This window comes from Mya arenaria, chromosome 17 (assembly GCF_026914265.1).
Source record: "Mya arenaria isolate MELC-2E11 chromosome 17, ASM2691426v1".
Lineage (NCBI taxonomy): Eukaryota > Metazoa > Mollusca > Bivalvia > Myida > Myidae > Mya > Mya arenaria.
The window spans coordinates 11,673,842-11,692,298 of NC_069138.1; the positions used below are offsets into that span (position 1 = coordinate 11,673,842).

The 18,457-nt window shown below is 34.6% G+C and overlaps 2 protein-coding genes across 2 annotated transcripts; both read left to right on the top strand.

The window, feature by feature from the left end:
• The first annotated feature begins 208 nt into the window (after positions 1-208).
• On the top strand, positions 209-5,194 carry LOC128223187 (uncharacterized). The gene is made up of 7 exons (XM_052932481.1): positions 209-359; positions 1,934-2,066; positions 2,382-2,592; positions 3,452-3,639; positions 4,017-4,098; positions 4,720-4,791; positions 5,177-5,194. Exons 1-7 carry the CDS (start codon positions 209-211, stop codon positions 5,192-5,194), a joined length of 855 nt encoding a protein of 284 aa, XP_052788441.1.
• Positions 5,195-5,242: 48 nt separating this feature from the next.
• On the top strand, positions 5,243-12,727 carry LOC128224880 (uncharacterized). Its single transcript, XM_052934971.1, has 11 exons — positions 5,243-5,266; positions 5,367-5,457; positions 5,653-5,733; positions 6,109-6,243; positions 7,280-7,376; positions 7,545-7,627; positions 7,940-8,116; positions 8,336-8,437; positions 8,539-8,623; positions 9,923-9,937; positions 10,850-12,727. The coding sequence occupies exons 2-11, from the start codon at positions 5,455-5,457 to the stop codon at positions 12,598-12,600; spliced, it is 2,529 nt and encodes an 842-aa protein (XP_052790931.1). The 5' UTR covers positions 5,243-5,266; positions 5,367-5,454; the 3' UTR covers positions 12,601-12,727.
• Positions 12,728-18,457: the final 5,730 nt, after the last annotated feature.

An 18,457-nucleotide genomic window follows, 5' to 3' on the forward strand; every position in this document is an offset into this window, starting at 1 on the left:
ACTGAGATTTAAGCTTGCTTAGATATCATCGCTGACCAAACTTTAAATCAAAATACTACTCGCGCCTTTTTTTTGAATATAATTGTGACTGAATTAAGTTCCTAGAATTATTTATCGTGTTTTCGCTTGTATTGTGAATCGTGATTTGATTTCGCGACTTTATTTAAAAAAAACAGCAGTATTTGTCTATATTTTCTTTTCTGTCGAGATGCACATCCAGGTCGATGAGCGTGTGTTTTCTTCCATTGCAGATTCAAGTGGATGTCTTGGTAGTGCGCTTGTGGCAGGTGATTCCAACGTACATCGTATCCAAGCAGCGATTCCAAATTGGTCCACTATTCGATGCCTCCCAGTATCAGGTACACACATTTTTAAAAGGCAAATGGATGTTATTTAAATGATTATGGCGAACTATTTTGCTTCAATATTGCATAAAGATGTTAGTGAATGTATTATGACCCAAATAATCAGCCACAATATTCAACTTATAGTCTCCTTCAGTTTTGCAGACGACATATTTCATCAACCCGAAGACCTTATTCCTTATAGTATCCAATTTGCCCTGATATATTTGATGGTTATTACTGTAAACGCTATGTTATGCACCAGTAAATTGTAACCCCCCCCCCCCCCCCGGTCCGGGGGAATACCAGGGATAGCCGGTGAAAAGGGCCATGTTTCTACTTTCCAGGTGGCCCCGCAGGGCCGGGTGACTGCGGTGTTTTTGTCATAGCGCCAAATTAAGCCGAGATTGGGCTTTATGTAGAGTGAGTCTCTGAGGTGCGGGGGCATTTGGCCGGGGTTTAACCATCAGTTCGTTCCCGCAGGGCAGGGATTTTACCCGGGGTTGGCTGGACCGAAAGTCAAAGTCCCGGCTATTCCCCTGACCCTGGGGGCCATGGTTACAATATTGACTGGTGAATTAGCGTAGCACTATCATCTCAAGGGTATTCTGTGAGGAAAAGTGTGTCCATGCAGTGTTGGCTTTCAACCCAGAACTGCTCGAACCAACTGAGCTTTCCGGACATGTAGGATTTCGTATCCAAACACTCTCTATTTACATTTAAGGGTGATTCTGGCACTCGGTTCTTTCTTTTCTGACACCAATAAAGACATCCGTGGAGGTAGTGAAACTACCCAGTGTGGTGGCTGGACACATGAATACCAGAACAATAGCACAGCCCTCTAACCAATTGGCTAGCTGGGCAGCTGGTTTTTACACATGCACACACACACGCATATACACACGCTTCATGCCTTCCACCAATAACCTTTTAGGCTGATCCAGAGATTCTTGCATTTTACTTTTGATATATCAGTATATAAGTAGTCCTGCGAGAAAGAGTGCATCCTGTGTGTGGCTTGAACCCATGATTGCACTAGCATGGCATTCAAGTGATTATATTTGTGCAAAGGCTTCTCAAGGCTGTTTCACTGGACCATAAATTTTATTTTTACTGTTTTTTACTGTTTATATTTAAACTGAATAATTTTTTTATGTATATGGACAAACAAGAACTCCACACGACCACTTTTTAAACAGTGTATTATGTGAAAAGAAAAGGAAAAATGTTTTTTTATTTAATACCAATTAAATTCCATGCGCCAATCATATCACAAGATATGGTACTGCATATTCCATTCCATATTAATTATTGAATCAAATGTTTCTTGATTGATTTGAACCATCCAATACCAAAATAATATTATTAATGCATCAGTCAATTGTAACCAGCCCCCCCCCCCCCCAAGAAATGGTCCTTACCGGGGTTAGGGTTAGCAGTTTGTCCTCACAGGGCTGGGGTAAAACCCGGGATTTGCTGGACCGAGAGTCAAAGTCACCGGTATTCTGGACCCAAAGGGGGGGGGGGGGTCGTGGTTAAAGAAAACATAAAAACAAAAGCTACCATTGTTCAGTTTACCTCAATTGTAGGAGCCAAGTTTGTGAATGACAAGAAGGGATTTGTGGCAGTTCTGCAGCTTTCATTGAAGAAGGAGTTTTACCCATGTGTCTATATTCATCTTGGCTCCAATGATGTTCAAGCCAGAGAGGATGTGTTTTATAGGTACACATTAAATATGTTTGATTCTATTACGTACGAAGCAGTCTTTTCAATAAGCTTCGTCAAGGTACCAGTTTTTAAAAACTCCCTTTGGCGTACTCTAGTTCTATGACACACATTTTGTCTACTAAGTAACAAAACAATTTATGAAATTTTATTTAATCTCCTTTTCCTCAAGTTTTAATGTTATGAAATATGCCTGATTCAAGAAAGTTATGACAAAGTGTTATTACGACTTTATAATGCTTTATTTGAAGAAGTCACTACTTGTTTGCCTTGGCTTTGTTATTAGTCTAATAATGTATGCTTATTTCAAAGGAGAGTCACTGAGGTATGTGATAGTATCCACGAGACGAGTCCGGAAACTGAGATTGTTTTATGTTCTATTCTGCCACGAAAAAAGAATGACAGACGAGTATCTTCAACATTAGCGAGAGTCTTCAACAGATGGATCCAGAATGCTAACACCATGCTAATGGACATTTCAGAGGCCATCCCATACATCAGATTCCTTGGATATGGAGCTCAGGTATAAATCAACAAAATAAGTTTATGCAATACAGAAATAAAAGTTGTAGATATTTGGCAAATTTAAGATGATCCTTATTTATATAGACAGGTAGAAACATGTAACTAATGCATTTTTATGCCTTTGTGGATATGGGTTGTCATAATGATATTGTTTATTTCATTGGTATACATATATCATTATTATAAGTCACGTGACCTGCCCATGTTAATTTCTCATATTCCCATCATGGGCAATTTCGTACTGTCACACACTGACAGTATCGATTTGACCGGTTGACATGATACTGTAACATAGCACCCACGTCTTAAAATAGGCACTTTTTGGTTTCCCAAGTCTGAGGTGGTAAGCGCTTATTAAAATGTATTGTGAATCTGGTTACAACCGGTGTTTGCCTTATTTCTAAACAACATTTGCAACAAAATGACAGCTAAAGTAAACAAACAATAATTACAGAATAAATTGATTAAACTTGATTGAAAGTTGTGTTATGGTAAAAATCTTATATATCATGTATATAAATGTAACTGTGTTCGGTATAATAAAATAAATATTGCATGGCTTCCAGTGTGACAGTACATAGTGTCAACATTCGGGTAAATACTGTTACCCTCGGCTTCTCCTCGGGTAACAGTATTTCCCTCATGTTAACAATATGTACTGTCACACTGGAAGGCATGCAATATTTATATAATATTCACCAACTTTTTCAAAAACAGTATATGAGCAATATCATTATTTTTGTTTCTGTATCTCGGTTAACAAGAAAGTATATTGAAGATAGCAAAGATGAAGACTTAATATTCCAATGATTGAAAAGTTTGTTAAACCATGCATTCTGTTTTTATATACAATTAAGGAATGTGCTGATGTGTTGGGTCGTGATGGACTTCATCTGAGTCGTGTTGGTGGTAGACATTGTAGTCAGGTGATTGAGGAGGATGTGTATTCCTGGAGTGAAATAGCCTATCAGCAGGATGTACATTGGAATGAAGACATACGCCAACCACATTCAGCAGAGATTGATGCATCAAGCTTTGACCAGTGGTATTTGTTTCAAATATATTTCAATTCAGCTGAGTTAATTAGTTTTTTGCCTGTGTAAAATATCCGAATGTTGTCATTACCTCAGTGTTGTTTAAGGGTATAAGATGAACATGTCGTGTTGATGAATTAACATGAAATATTTTACAATGATAAGAATTATATTAAATGTTGGCATTGTTCGATACTGTCTCACTTAATTGCTTGTTGTATGATGCAAGGTTAAGTATGACTCTTGTTCGGTTTGTAATATGTTAGTCAGTTAAAAGAAGGATGTCCATTTAATTATAGTTCATATGGTGTTCCTAACTCCCTACGTCTGAGATATTAAAAACAATATTTTCCTGGTGCCTTATTTTTAGCTCTGACTATTTTCAAAGCCTGGCAGCTGCTGTTGAACCAGTCAGTGACCAGAATGTCCAGGCCAGCAAGCAGCCTCTGTACTCGGAAATAGTCCGTTTGGTAAATACAACACTTGCTCTAAATGGATGGCATTTGCTAGATGAATAGTTATAATTTATCAAAAGCATTGAATTCTCTGATAAGATGCTTGTGTTGGTTGGTAGATATAGGATGTTCATTCATAAGTTATCATTTACAGGTAATTCAAACAATTATGAACCTTTTCTAATTTGATATTCGTAACATTTGGTCAGTCATCAAGTTAGTCTTTCGGATGAACAAGCCCGAATTCATGTATAAATCCTTGGCATTTGATTTTTTTAACAAGCCCTGCAGTATAAAACCCAGAAATTGAGGAAGCCAAAACACATTTTACCAGTGCAGGGATGGGGCTTGTGCTAATATATATTTTATCTATTTTGTGTCGAAAGTAAATTAACACTTATTTACTAAGGCAAAAGTGGTCAATGTCAAGTGTTTTAACCTTAGCATGGAAGAATCAAATATGTTGTGTGTTTTTTTGCCTTAATTCCTATTTTGTACCACTGTTCTTTTTATTTTGAAAATGCCTCTATTCAGAGGAGATAACAAAGGTTATTCTTAATTATAGTGACTTCATAAAACAGATGAACTGAACTTCATATTATGACCGCAAAAGGAACATTTGTTTTATTCTTACAGCCAGCAGCTGAAGTTCCAGATGTTACCTCAGTGCAGCATAATGTGAAGTTACCAAGGCGCAATGTATTGAAGGTCTCTGTTATGTTTTTTTTTGTACTTAAAATATATATTATAACATAATTATTTAATAAATATAGGTAATAGTGCAAAAAAAACTTATGTCAATCTGAGATTCCTGTGCTGGTGTTCTTTTTGAAAGCCTGTTAAGCTGTTTCAGATGGGCAATGCAACAATTTTAATAAAATTTAATGAGCATTTACATAACTAAACTTAAATACATTCATTGATGAAAACATTTAAAGCATGTCTGTTTCTTGTCTACCTTTGGTAGGGACAAGGGTTAAACAACCTGAAACATTTCCATATTTTGCTATATTTTTATATATCCTGATTGACTTATACCCAGAAGGTAGCCAACGTTTTTTGTCATTAATATTTGGGTTGATGAATGTGCTAGATCAGCCAGACCATGTAACCACAGATCAAACAAACATCGAAGGGCAAGGCGAAGATAATTTACGCAACACAGACAGCTGAAAGTTCAAAGGTAAATGAAATATATTTACTGATGTTAAAGCTTCTGTTTAATTTACTTGTCAAATCAATTAATTGATGTTACAATTATGTTTCCACATGTATATTTGTAGATCTGAGCAGTATAAAGATCACGTTGAAATTCCGTTGACATCTGATGTAACGGTAAAGGTGAAGGCAGACAATGTACATAGCATCTGGATGGTAAGTTACAATATTCCTGTAGTGATATAGTTTCTTCAAAGAAGATTAAAATCAACATAACTATCAAAGTTAATCCTAATCATTTTCTGAGCCATAACAATGTCCTAGTGTTCTGATGTGTTCTTGAAATAGAGAGAAGAAACACTTTTGATGGTGGTTATGGATAATAAATGCTTTGATATCTTGCATATTTAGTGCCCGAAAGAAGACGCCATTACCACAAAGAAGCGCCTACCTGTCTGCTCTACAATGACTGGAGTTAAGAAGATAAACAAGGTAAGAACATGCTACATGAAATTGCAATTTGTAACAAATTGCAGCATCATTTAAATTAAATACAATTCAGTTTTCCAATAATTTAATAAAAAAAAGGGTAGGCAAATGCAAAACCAATGCCTTTGTTAATCTATGAGGATTTCATTCCCAGCTTCATTTAGTAAAACCAGAGTTATAGCCCTTGAGTTTGCATTATTATTATTATAATATTTTTTTTCTATTTATTTCTAAGAATGTTTTGGTGTATTGCTTTGATGCTTTCTGTTGAAATGTTTTAACGTGCAATATTACGAAAAGTGTCGAAGTGAATTGTAAAAACCTCATTTTATAACTTTAAGCAAGAAATATTGAATGCATTGTGTCCGTTAACTGTAGCAGACATGGTTTGACTGCCCCCTATGCCCAGTGAAGTGTTCTAGAGAAGATTTCCTACTGGACCATTTCTGTCGCCGCCATGTATCTGGAGGGACCAAATACAAGAAGAACACTGACAATTCTTTCTGTCATCGGGTATGTTAGATATTTACTGAGTAGTACGGTAAACAAGTTTTTTTTATATCAGTGAATGAGTTTTACCTCTTAGTTTATAATTATACATTGTATAATAAATTTTTCATAGTCCTTGGCATCTTCATTTCTTACATGACTACTTTGTAAGTTTTAATAAGGTGGCTACGATTAAATTGGTATATTTTGATCCCCCACCCCCTTTTCGGAAATTTCCCCCTGGCCCCTTAAATTTATTGACTGATATAAAAATGCTCAACACGGGTCTAACCGTCTTGCATATTTGTCAGGTATTGGAAACAGCTTAAATTGATACCAGCTGGTGTTGATGTAAACATTTACATGTAAAAAGGGAGGATTGTTACATTGTGTTATGCAATAAGACAGAGCATGAACACATATCCAAATGTGATACAGTCATTTATAAAAAACACACAACCCAAACCACTATTTAAAACAAGAATTTGATGAAAATGTGGCAATAAATTTATATTGGCGTAAGATACATTGGATTGTCTACTTTCTCTATGTGACATTCCCCTCATCCCCAGTGAAAGATATGTTTATAATTGTATATATGCATTAGTTTTGTTTATATACTGAATCTTAATGCTCATTAGATAATCAATGATTCTTGCTTGTCAATAATTGTCAATTCATTGTAATGTTAATCAAATTTAATTGAATTAATGCCAAAAATGACAGATTTATATGTAATATTCATTATGTGCTTTCTGTCTAATAAAAGAAATTTATCAGTAAAACAAAATGGTTATTTACACTGTTCTGAAATTTTAGTCAGTTTTAATGTCAAAACCATACTTTAGTGCAAACAGTGTCCAGGAACTCAAATTATAAATTTTTGGTATCCTTTCTGAAATGACATTTATCTTGCTCGTTCAGTGAAATAAATTACAATATTACAAAACAAGCATCATCTATATATAATGAACTTCCCATTAGGGTAATTTTAATGTTAAAATAATAAAAAGGGATATTAATGTTTAATGAAATTATTTTATTACAATTTACGAACAAGAAATCAACGAAGAGCAGCAGAAGTCAGCCAAACCCGAAGAGCACCATTTCAACATCCAGCCTGAACCCTGTAGAAAAAACTTCACCTCCCAATCAAGGTTTAATTTCTTTCTTGGGTACTAAATCAAACATTGTTTATATAATTTTTTCATGTTATTCATGCTTCTTTTTGTCAACACTTACTTATCAACTTAATATCTGTGTAAAAATAAAAGTTATTAAGGCTCAAGTGTACATGAATTCAGAAATTTGTGATTTTCTTACAGATGAATTGGATATCGCAGATCACGCCGATTTCTCCAAATTAAAATTACTTTTATCAAATGATGTTGAGCAAAATCCTGGACCTGTGAGTTATAAAATATGTTAACATGAAAATAATGAAGAGATCAAAATTTATGAAATATAAAGTTACTATTATTAAGTTAAGTGCCAACCTTCATCTTCTGCATGTTATCCTAAAGTTTGTTTATGACATTTAAAAAAATAAAACAGTTTAAACTGGTCTTGCTTTAATGACTAATATTAAGAAACATGCAATATAACAGATTTGTAATAAAATTTTTGCAATTTCCATGGTCTGAATGAAGGTAATAATTCAGAAAAAGATTAAATGATGTATTTACCATATAATCAAATTTCTTCTGTTTTTGTCCCCAAGACCTATCACTGTGAATGGAATAATTGTGGATTCATCGGGCTAACAACAACTAGAATGGGACAACACCTGCGACAACATGGACGAGAAGAGGAATGCAAATGGGCGCAATGCAATGGATTTCAGCGAACGAGCTACGAAGACCTGGAGTTACACATTATACACGACCACTTCTTTGATGTATGGTGCAAAAAACATATTGTAATGTTTAACTTTTTTGCATGTTTATAACACTAAATAGAAAATTAAAAATGTAATGACAGGGTTTATCAATAGCCATGATGATCTCCTTAACCTACTGAGCAATAATAAATTAGCTGTGGCATTCCCTTGTGTTCATGTATGACACTGTTAAACATCTTTCTGTCAATTTTATTTCCCAAATGATTTTTTATTTAGGACAGAATCACCTTTCCTTCCCTAGATGATTGGCTGGAATATCTCCCAGAAAAAAGAATCGACCCAGAAACCACTGATTTACGCTTCTGTCCAAAACACCTGGTAAGACCTTTTCAATAGTTTCCATATTTGAACTCAATGTGGAAATAAAGGAGACGTTTTTCAGCAATATTTCACTCACAAATATTCAATGTCTTTTACAGAGAAGCAAGCTGAAGTTGTTACTGTTTGATGAGGACTACCTGGACATGCCGACAAACAAATCATACACAATGAGCGACCACCTGTGTACACTGGATTTTGAAACTAATCATTATACTAAAAATTTCTTAAATATTGAGAAAAAATTTATTGAAAAAAGACTTTTGTTAGGTGAAGACTGGTCAGATTATAATGGTAAATTTGAGGAAAATGACACTGATTCACTTTTAAGTCCAGATCCAAAAGTCCGCAAGCACAGGCAGTTCCATGGTGGAAAATATCAATTCCACTTTGTCCAAACTTCACGTCCTGAATTAAGTTCAAATTCTCATTCTGGAACTAAGTTAAAGCCTGTAAAAAGAAAAGCTTCCTGTACATTTCCAAATGAATGGTCAAGTATCTTGCTGACAAATTTACAATTCTGTTCTCATGCCATAACTATGCAGAACTTATTTCTGAATTTGATTTTAAAAGAAGGAATTGTTGATTGCAAAAAACTAAGTATTCTTAAGTTAGAATATGACACTGCTCTATTAGCATCAGCCAAAACCTGCACCAAAGGTGTTTTTGTTTGTCATGTATTTAAAATCATTGTAGACAAGGCTGAATATCTGTACATCCGCTATGTTGAGTCTGGAGTGTATGCTGGCCTAATGGAACAGAAATATTTGCAAGAAATCAAAGATACATTTCATTACACTGACAATAATATGTTTTTGCATAATACATTAACAGTGGAATATATACAGAACATGGAATCTGATCATATAAAAGATAAAAAGGAAAAGCCGAATACATATAAGCCCAGCAGCAGACTTAATGATTTCTTTAAGCAAAAATTCATTCCAGGTATTGCTGATACAAGACAAATGAAGGACACTGATAATATTAATTGTTTATCCTTTGCAGTATCAATTTTGCCTTTTTCTTCAACCTCAACTGCCAAGTTTATGGATGCTTGTACTGCAGGAAAGGAAGACCGTCCTCAAGCTTTGCTTTTAGATTTTAGGCACTCAAAATTGGAACAGGTTCCTCGAAACTCGAGGGAAATATTTCAGCAGCAATATGAAGGAGAAGAAACCCTTTTAAGTCAGTCAAAGGCATTAAATTGTTTACCAGGTGACGTCAAAAGAAAAATCGAACTATTCAAAGGTGATCCAAAATTTGCATCCAACTTCATAAACAAGAAAAAACCTCGACTCAGAACATCACTTAGATATCTCACTTTCAGTCTCTTTCTGCAGAATGAAATTAATACAATTTTCACTAAGTATAGAACATATTACCCAGATTTAAATGCGGTTCAATGTGAGGTTTTAGAAATTCCTGCACTAGAGGGGCCATCTAAGAAGAGGAAAAGCACAGCCTCTGTGAAGGTGACAAAAGATGTGGAGCCATTGAGTGTTATGCAGGAATCAAAAAAATCTATGTATGAACAATTTTCTATTGATTTAATAGAGGATGGAAAGATATATATTCAGGTAGCTGAGGAAGACACCATGATATGTTGTATGAATGATTATAATGATTCTGGTTCTTTAAGAAAAGAAGTGTATGTTTATACCACTTGGCTAAAGCAAGAATCTGGAGACTACTTCCATTGTACCTGCAGTATATATAGAACTTTATTTGATATAGCTCATAGCCAAACTCTAAATTATTCAAACAGGAATAGCTGCATGCACTGTACATTCCTTAAGTGTATTGTTCTTCCAAATCTACAGATAGATGAAAGGGCTACAGAAACCAAAACCCGTAAATTTGTTCAGAAGGGAAAGCAGTGTGCTGGCAAGGATTTGATTAAATTAAGTGACTTTAATGGTACACGGAAATTTTCAGTTTTGGCAGAAGGAGAGACTCAACCTGTTTTTTTATCACTGAGTCACAACAAGGCCAAAGCAAATTATACTGTGACCTGTCACAATGGCGAGTGTCAATCAAAGAAGGGACACAAACGATATTTAAATAACTTGAATTCTTCCAATCTTTGCAGACATTTATTTGTGCTGAAACATAATCCAGAATCCTGGATTGATTTGCATGAAAGAAATGCCACTAATGAAACTTTTTAAGATGACCAACTACTAGATGATGAAACAAATGATGATGCTGGTGATGGTGATCCTGTTGATACTAATGACAATTTTGATCCTGAAACAGGTCTATGGAAGTATAAGTGTGAGAGCAGCCATCCAGCAGCAGCTAGAGAGAGTGATATGTTGAGGCGTAACATCATCAAACGTGACGGATGGAATGATTTGACCTTAAGTAGGCAGGCTGATGGTTCATTGAAGGGTCCCAATTTCTATCCAGATATGCCAGACAATACATGCTGCTGTGGATCTGGATGGTTGAAGCGAGATGATGATCCAGATTACTCTGAAAACGGGAAATTGATTCCTTTAGGTCGAGTTCTTACAGTTTACACACAGTTTGCGCCTGTGCAGTGTGATGTTTACAAAAGAGTCTGTTACAACCCGATAGACGACAGTCGCTGTGAACTTGCATGGAATGAAGGCCAGAGTGAATCAATTCATGTTTTTAGTAGTAAAACAGCTGCAGGTGACGAAATAGGATGGGAGTTTACATCATCAGTAATGAAAACTGGTTGCACTTTTTCAGCATACTGTCAGATGAAGGATGAACTTTACAGAACTCGTGACCCAAAGGCCAAGTTTATGGATGCAACAGTTTTTTTAAAATGGTGGTTTAGTTGGGCAGCTAATATGAACATTGATTTCAGACAACCATGTGACATTTGTAGGTATGAGCCTAATAGACTGTGCTGTGATGGAACCAGAGTAGGCGTAGGTTTCCGTCATTCAAATTTCACAGAAATAAGTACACCTGATAGTTCTTTACAGACACAGCAAACATTGCATCGACGGATGGACAGATGTTACCTGAAGAATAAGCCTGGAGTTGAAAAGAGACAGATGATTGCTTATCGTGAAGCATTGGATAATATAGCCCGAACTACAGTTGCAGAATTTGAACCGTTAGATATTCCAGAAAATAATGATAGAATTAATTTACTTATGGCTCTACCTGAGGAGGCTCATCAATCATTCCAGCGATTTACTCGAGGGATGTCAGAATTTGAAAGAGTAGCTTATGCATCTGTCCTTAAGATGTTGGCTACAACAGCATCTGTGACAAGCATTTTGTCACCAGAATATGCACTTTTCTTGCAGGAATTTCTAACTAATGAAAATCTTTCAGATTTTGAGTTTAACAGACAGATGTATGAGATGAGATCATTTGCTCCAGAAATACGGGACTTGATTGCAGAATCGATGTTGAACAATAACAACATTCTACCTGATGACATTAAACTTTTTCTAGTTCATCTTACTAATGAGTCTCTAAACTTACCAGTTTATGCCCCAGAGGATGCTACTTTTCAATTCGGAACATACAACCCTGAGAAGCTGGGCCGGGCTTATAACTTCAATGAACATGGTGTTAAACTGAGAAATGTACGCAAATTTCAGATAGATGAGGACCGAGCAGGCAGAAACAATGACCATGATGATGAAGCTATGGACTTTGAGCGATGCAGAAAGATTTACTCAAAAATACAACAATCAGCACCCGGCACATCTAACTTGTTTCTTTGGTTTTGTCCAGATCACGGTCATTGTTATGGATTCCACATGACAGTGGCTGAAGGCAGAAAAGATCCATCAGCTTCATTATACTCTCATCTAGCCAAACCTCCACAAGCAGTGTTTTATGACTTTGCCTGTAACTTACAGGAATATTGCCTCAACAGAGAGAGTGGGTACTACAAGAATGTTAGATTTTTTCACGATATTTTTCATGGTTATTCACACAAATGCTCTACTTCTTTTAGAAGCTCTCGACTTCAAGGATTTGAAAGTGTGAACTCAGAAATCTGCGAACAGTTCAACAGCTTCATCCAGATTCTGAAGAAATCAGCAAGACAAATGACACAATCTCATTTCTGTTTCTATCTTCAGTTCTTTATTCATGAGTGGAACAGGAGAAAAAGAGTTGCTTACAAGAGGAAAATCAGCACTGCACTAGCTGGGCTTTTATGAAATGTATAACAACTTTGATTTTCAGAGAGCTGTGCATCATAAAATGATCAAATGAACTATGTTTAATTTATATTTCATTCACCTCTTATATATATTTGTTTGACTTTCTCATTTGCGTATACTTTTGACTAGTAATTATCACTGCATCTGCAAATTGTTTTCGGTTTCTGCTGTGTTTGTTAGTATGTTTCAGTTTGAGCGAACAGACTCCAACTTTGGCTTCCAGCTTTGCTGTTGAGAATGGTCAACAAGTTCCACCAGAAGTTCCACCAGAAATACATCACGTCTTTGATTTTAATGTATGTTAATAATTATTTACATGGTTGTAAACTAAAAGTTCAAAGCATAAATATCTTATATATATATATATATATAATTACATAAAGAAAAATGTTGATTGTCTATAAAGCTATGAATTAATATGTTTGTTATAGAAATTCATATCCCTCTTTCAGGTTTGAGGCAGATTTTCCACAGCGTCTTCATCCAATCTACTTATGTCGGCATGTGCAACTACTTAATCTGAAGGCTTGGAGGGAATTGTAGCTCAGTGCTTCATCCTTTATGTGGATAAACAAAAGGGAACCAGAAGGATCGATCTAAAGACATTCTTTTCATAAATCTGTTGGTGTCAAACAATATAATTTTGATTGATCAGTCTTCTTAGTGCCTGTAGTGAACAGTATGTATTGTATTATATGTAGTATAATAATCAATTAAGTGTTGATAAATGTCTTACAATTATCGTATAACCCTTTATATCAAGTTTTGTTATTTAATTGTAGAACAGCAAAAGAAACATTTGTGGATTTTAAAAGATAAGGCAGAGACTATGTTTACACTGTAAATGTTCAACTGGTGAATTCCATTATTTGTTGCAATATCTAGATTTTGATAATGTAAGGAATGATTTCTGATTAAAGTATTACAATAAAAATCCAATCTCTGTTATGCTTAAAGATGCACTTTTACTCCCAAATTAGATATTCCACAGTTTATATGATTGTTTTTTATATAAAAAAAAATAAGATTCTTATGAAGGATACAGAGTTGAATTTGAAAGAAGGTTGCAGGAAACATAAAGATCATAATCAATCTTTTAGCACTCACCAATCATTTAATATTTTTAATTTTAGGAATTAAATACACAGTTACAATATTGTTATCAGGAATCAATATTTTCCATAAATGCATTATTTAGTAAGTAGTTAAAGGTTTATCAGTCGAAATGTATGTTTCATACATGTGTATATTTTGATTTTGAATAAGAGTCACTTGAAAGATTTTAGCTAAAAATGTTAGAAGAAGAAATTGAAATTGCCCAATTCTGTACAAATAATTAAGGTCATACATTCGCTTATACACATTTTATCAATGTGGAATGTTAACTTAAATTGTTTCTTAAGTATGATATAACAATCTATATTGCATAAGTAATTGAAGATATTGTTAAATACCACTTGTATGTGTACATGCTGGGTACCCCTTGCACATAATGAAAGCTAGGTATGAATAATATACGATTTTAAAATAATTGCAGTAAAAGACGGCAGTAAACTGAATGGAAGCTGTACACACACTTATAAGTACACCTTCACGTGCTGTTTCACAACATCTCATGTAACTACTGAGAACACATGTTTACAGTACATATATTACACTGTTTTATTTGGACTCATTTTATAAAAAAAACACATTTAATTCCTGTTTTGTTATTATTTGTTATAAATCAAATGCTTGAAGTCATGTTTTATGATCTTATAATAAAATTTTATTACGGGTCTAGTTGTTCGTTGTAGCATTGTTGAGTGAACGTCTCTGATTTTGCCTCATAATTAATGAATTTCACACGAACATGTGTATGGAACCTTCTGTAATGTTTGTGATGTATGAGATTTGCTGTTTGGAGACTTTCAGACGGAATTCTTTCCTTAGAATTAGAATGTACCATTGTTTATTATCGCAATGTCTGTTAACATTGCCAGCAAAGCACAATAGTAGAATATGGAGTCGTGCAAAGAAACTGGAGCGAGTAGATAATTCTAGGCTGGCTAACATCAAACGTCATTGCCCCGATATGTTCATTACTGAAAAAAAATGAAATGCTAATTATTACAAAATTTCAGTCGTTTATGGAACAAAATGTAATAAATGCCTCATTGGCCAAAGTCAAAAGCTAATACACAAAAAGGTAAAAGGTAAGCCTGATAGATACTTTTTATTCCTCCATGAAATGAAGAGCAAAACATTGATATATATACTAATAATGACACATATTATGAATTACGTTTAACACAATAATATTTAAACAATACGAGTAAACCAAATATGCATATTATGTTCACAAGTAGACAAACAGAATAAAATATCAAGTACTCTCGAAAGATAACAAAATTAAGCATTGGTAAGAAATATTTAGATTTAGAGCAGCCCTCTATTCCTAGGTATAATTACACACATAAATGCAAAGCTAGTACGAAAAACGAAATAACTAGGAAAGCAAAGTGTGATTTTACAATATACCTAATTCTGGATCAACTTAATTCAACAAGTTATTGACACAAGCTACATATGATTTTAGCAAGGTACAAATTCTGAAAATTGATATCCCAATGTCCGTTTTGATCAGTCTGTTCCCTCGAGAGATTGTTTTGAAACTTACCATAGGGAGGTAGATCTAGGGTTTCTCGACCCTTAAAGTCACGCAAATCACTTCGATCCGAGTAAACTTCCCGCTTTGTGGTAGATTTGTCATATTTGACTAACTCCTTTTTTTTTAAACTAGACCCTCGACCAGATAAAGTAATGGCTGTGGTCATGCGTGAAGGTCAATATAACTTGACCATGACAACATTCGTGACCCTGACCAACTTCCATATTTATGTTAAATATCCCACGTTAAAAAAAATCAGACTTCGATCCAAGTGTTTATTTTGTACTAACTAAATTCTGCTGGTTGGAAATTTGTTCACCTATAAGGTTTGCACTGTTCAAATATGGCCATTTTGATCTCAAGACTTGTGGACGGACGCACACTCTTGATCCGTGTCATCTCAGGTGCCGCCGCTTTAAAATATTGAGAAAAAGGTGTTTTTTACGTCTTGTGTCGGTATAATTGACATACACGGCAAAGTCCCGATAACGGTTTTTACCTTTTATGGCCAATTTGAGGGATAAACACACGAATTAAATGGGCTAAAGTATGGTCTTACAAGATGCTTCGAATGGTAGATTGCTAAAAGTCGTGAACACCCGGATCGTGCACAAAAGGTTCAAGAGCGGGTTCTAAAACCTGGCCAATAAACGGGGGAATGGGCATTTTGGAAATGTATCGTTTAACTCATAAAGAAGTTTAAGGCTAATTAGTCATATGCTATCGGAATGGTTACAGCAATAACAACTGAGTGAGGGCTATCCGCTTTTCCTAGGCACCAGCTCAAGAGTAGAAACGGTTTAAACCGATGTACCATCTCGGTGCGTATTCAAGAGCGGTTAAGAACACATTGGACAAAAGATGAAAGCCCAAATAGCCTTAAATGCTATAATATTTGGCATTTTCTCTGAGAAAAAACAACACCATGTTACAAAAACGTTCATGTCTGCTTAATTGGAGTGCGGTCGTCCGTCTGTATGAGTAAAATAGGCTTTCAACGCTGACTGCGGCTGGTGAAAACCCTTTTTTGTAATATTGTTCACTATTTTACACCTGGATTTGGACAAACTGCCAGGTCTTAATAGATATGATAATCCAATGCCGACAGAAAGGTCATTTGGACGCTAGAAAATCCGCCGTTATGGATTTTGCAGAAAAAAAGTGCAATGAGTTTTACCATGAATGCCACTTTCTCTTGGAGTAACAACTGCTACCGGGAACCGGGTTATACACATTAACCGGAAATTCTCTATATTTTTCGGTGTCAAAAAAGATCATGAAAATCTGTTTTATTCTGTTCTGCTGGAAATTTCAATGGAAAGGCTGTGGTAGGTCAAGCAAAGATTATACAAAATATAATTCCACGTTAGATCGACCCTCAGCGTACTCGCATGATGAATTGGCCGACAGAATTATAAAATGAGGTTTTGTATACACAACTTTTCACAAAGTTACATTACATAACCTTTTTTTTAAATAAAATATTCTATTAGTCTATGATTTGCAAATTGTTATTTGTCAGTCAAATTTGTACCTATAAGTAAAAACGTTCGACTGCCAAATTCATGTAGCCATAGGTACAATATTGCTTTCTTACATTGAAACGGGGGTTTAAGTTGAATGCCATTTAATCACTTTTATAGATAAAGGCAGCAATTCGTATTCAGAAACTGTAGTGTCATTTCAGAAATTATGTCATCGACATTGTGTTTAAGCTCTGTGCTTACCTCTCTTCTTCTTTCAATAATGTGTGTCACCAATTAATAGGTATCACTGCACTGTTTAATTGTCACTGAGGGGATTGAATTTCATAAAAATGGAAATATTTTTTTAATATTTTTTTGATATTGTCACTTTCTCAAACAATGAAATATCATATTCAAATGATATTCTCAAAATTCACTTCTTTCACCAGGTGAAACATCATGCAACATGACATTGAAATAAACATTTTTCTTTTACTATATCCACAAAAAGATGGCTATAAAATGACTTAATGTACATTCTATATGAAAGTGATTTTATTAAGGAAATTGCACCGATGATATTGTGTCCCAGCCCTGTACATACTGAAGTTCAATATAATGCGAGAACAGGAAAATTTTCGAAAAATTATCTTTTATATGTGCACTGTTTGAGATGATCAGATATCTGTTTTATTTCATGGAAATATCTTTTTAAAGCATTGGAAAGCACTCGCTGTTATATACAATGTAGATATGAAAAAACCCTCATGGTATACCTTTTCAGGTTCAGTGGGAATCTAAATATGACTATAAAAATCCCTCAACTACTCAATGATCAGCCAAATTCAAACATACCGTAACATGTTCAGTATTTTATTCAATGATATAACATAGTACATTATAATAATTTTTCACAGGTCTATCTATGGCACAATGATGGTTAATGATTACAGAATAACCTAGAACTTAAAAAGAACATATAAAACAAGTTTGATGCTAAAATCACTAATGTTTCTCTTAAAGCTACACTCTCACAGATTTAATGTTTTTACAACTTAATGAAAGTTTCAAGTTACATAAAACATGAAAATCGATAGGAGATAAATGCAGTACTATAAATAAAATATGTATTAAAAATAATACATATTTTTAATACAAAGACACAAATTAAAGAAAGCAGACTGTCAGGCCATGATAAAGATTTGTGGAGACATAACCTCAAAGGCATACAAAGACATAAGACTGTGAGATGCCTTGTTAGTACATTTCAATGATTAAGAATGGATCATTAGTTCCACTAACTCTGACAGAATTTACTTCATATCATCTAACTACTACATAAAATATCAGAGGTCAAATTCTTAGGCAATACTAGCAAGTGCATACATGCAATGACACATCTCATGAAAGTTCTCAATAAACTCTTCCTATATATTAAGTTTGGTCACAGTATATCAACCATAACTTAGGTTATTCAGTACCAAAAAGTAATATTTTTTTAGTAACATTGACATTGACCCTAAGGGGCCCAAGGCATTCGAATGAAAGCTCTCCGTTAACTTGTCATATATACCAAGTTTGGTCACACATTGTCACCCCTTACTTATTCAGTACTAACTATATTTGTACTTTTCAGCAATACTGACTTTGAAGTAACCCAAAACACAATAAAAAAGTCTGTATGAACTTTCATATAAACCAAGTTTGGTCACAATATGTCGACCTTTAAGTTAATCAA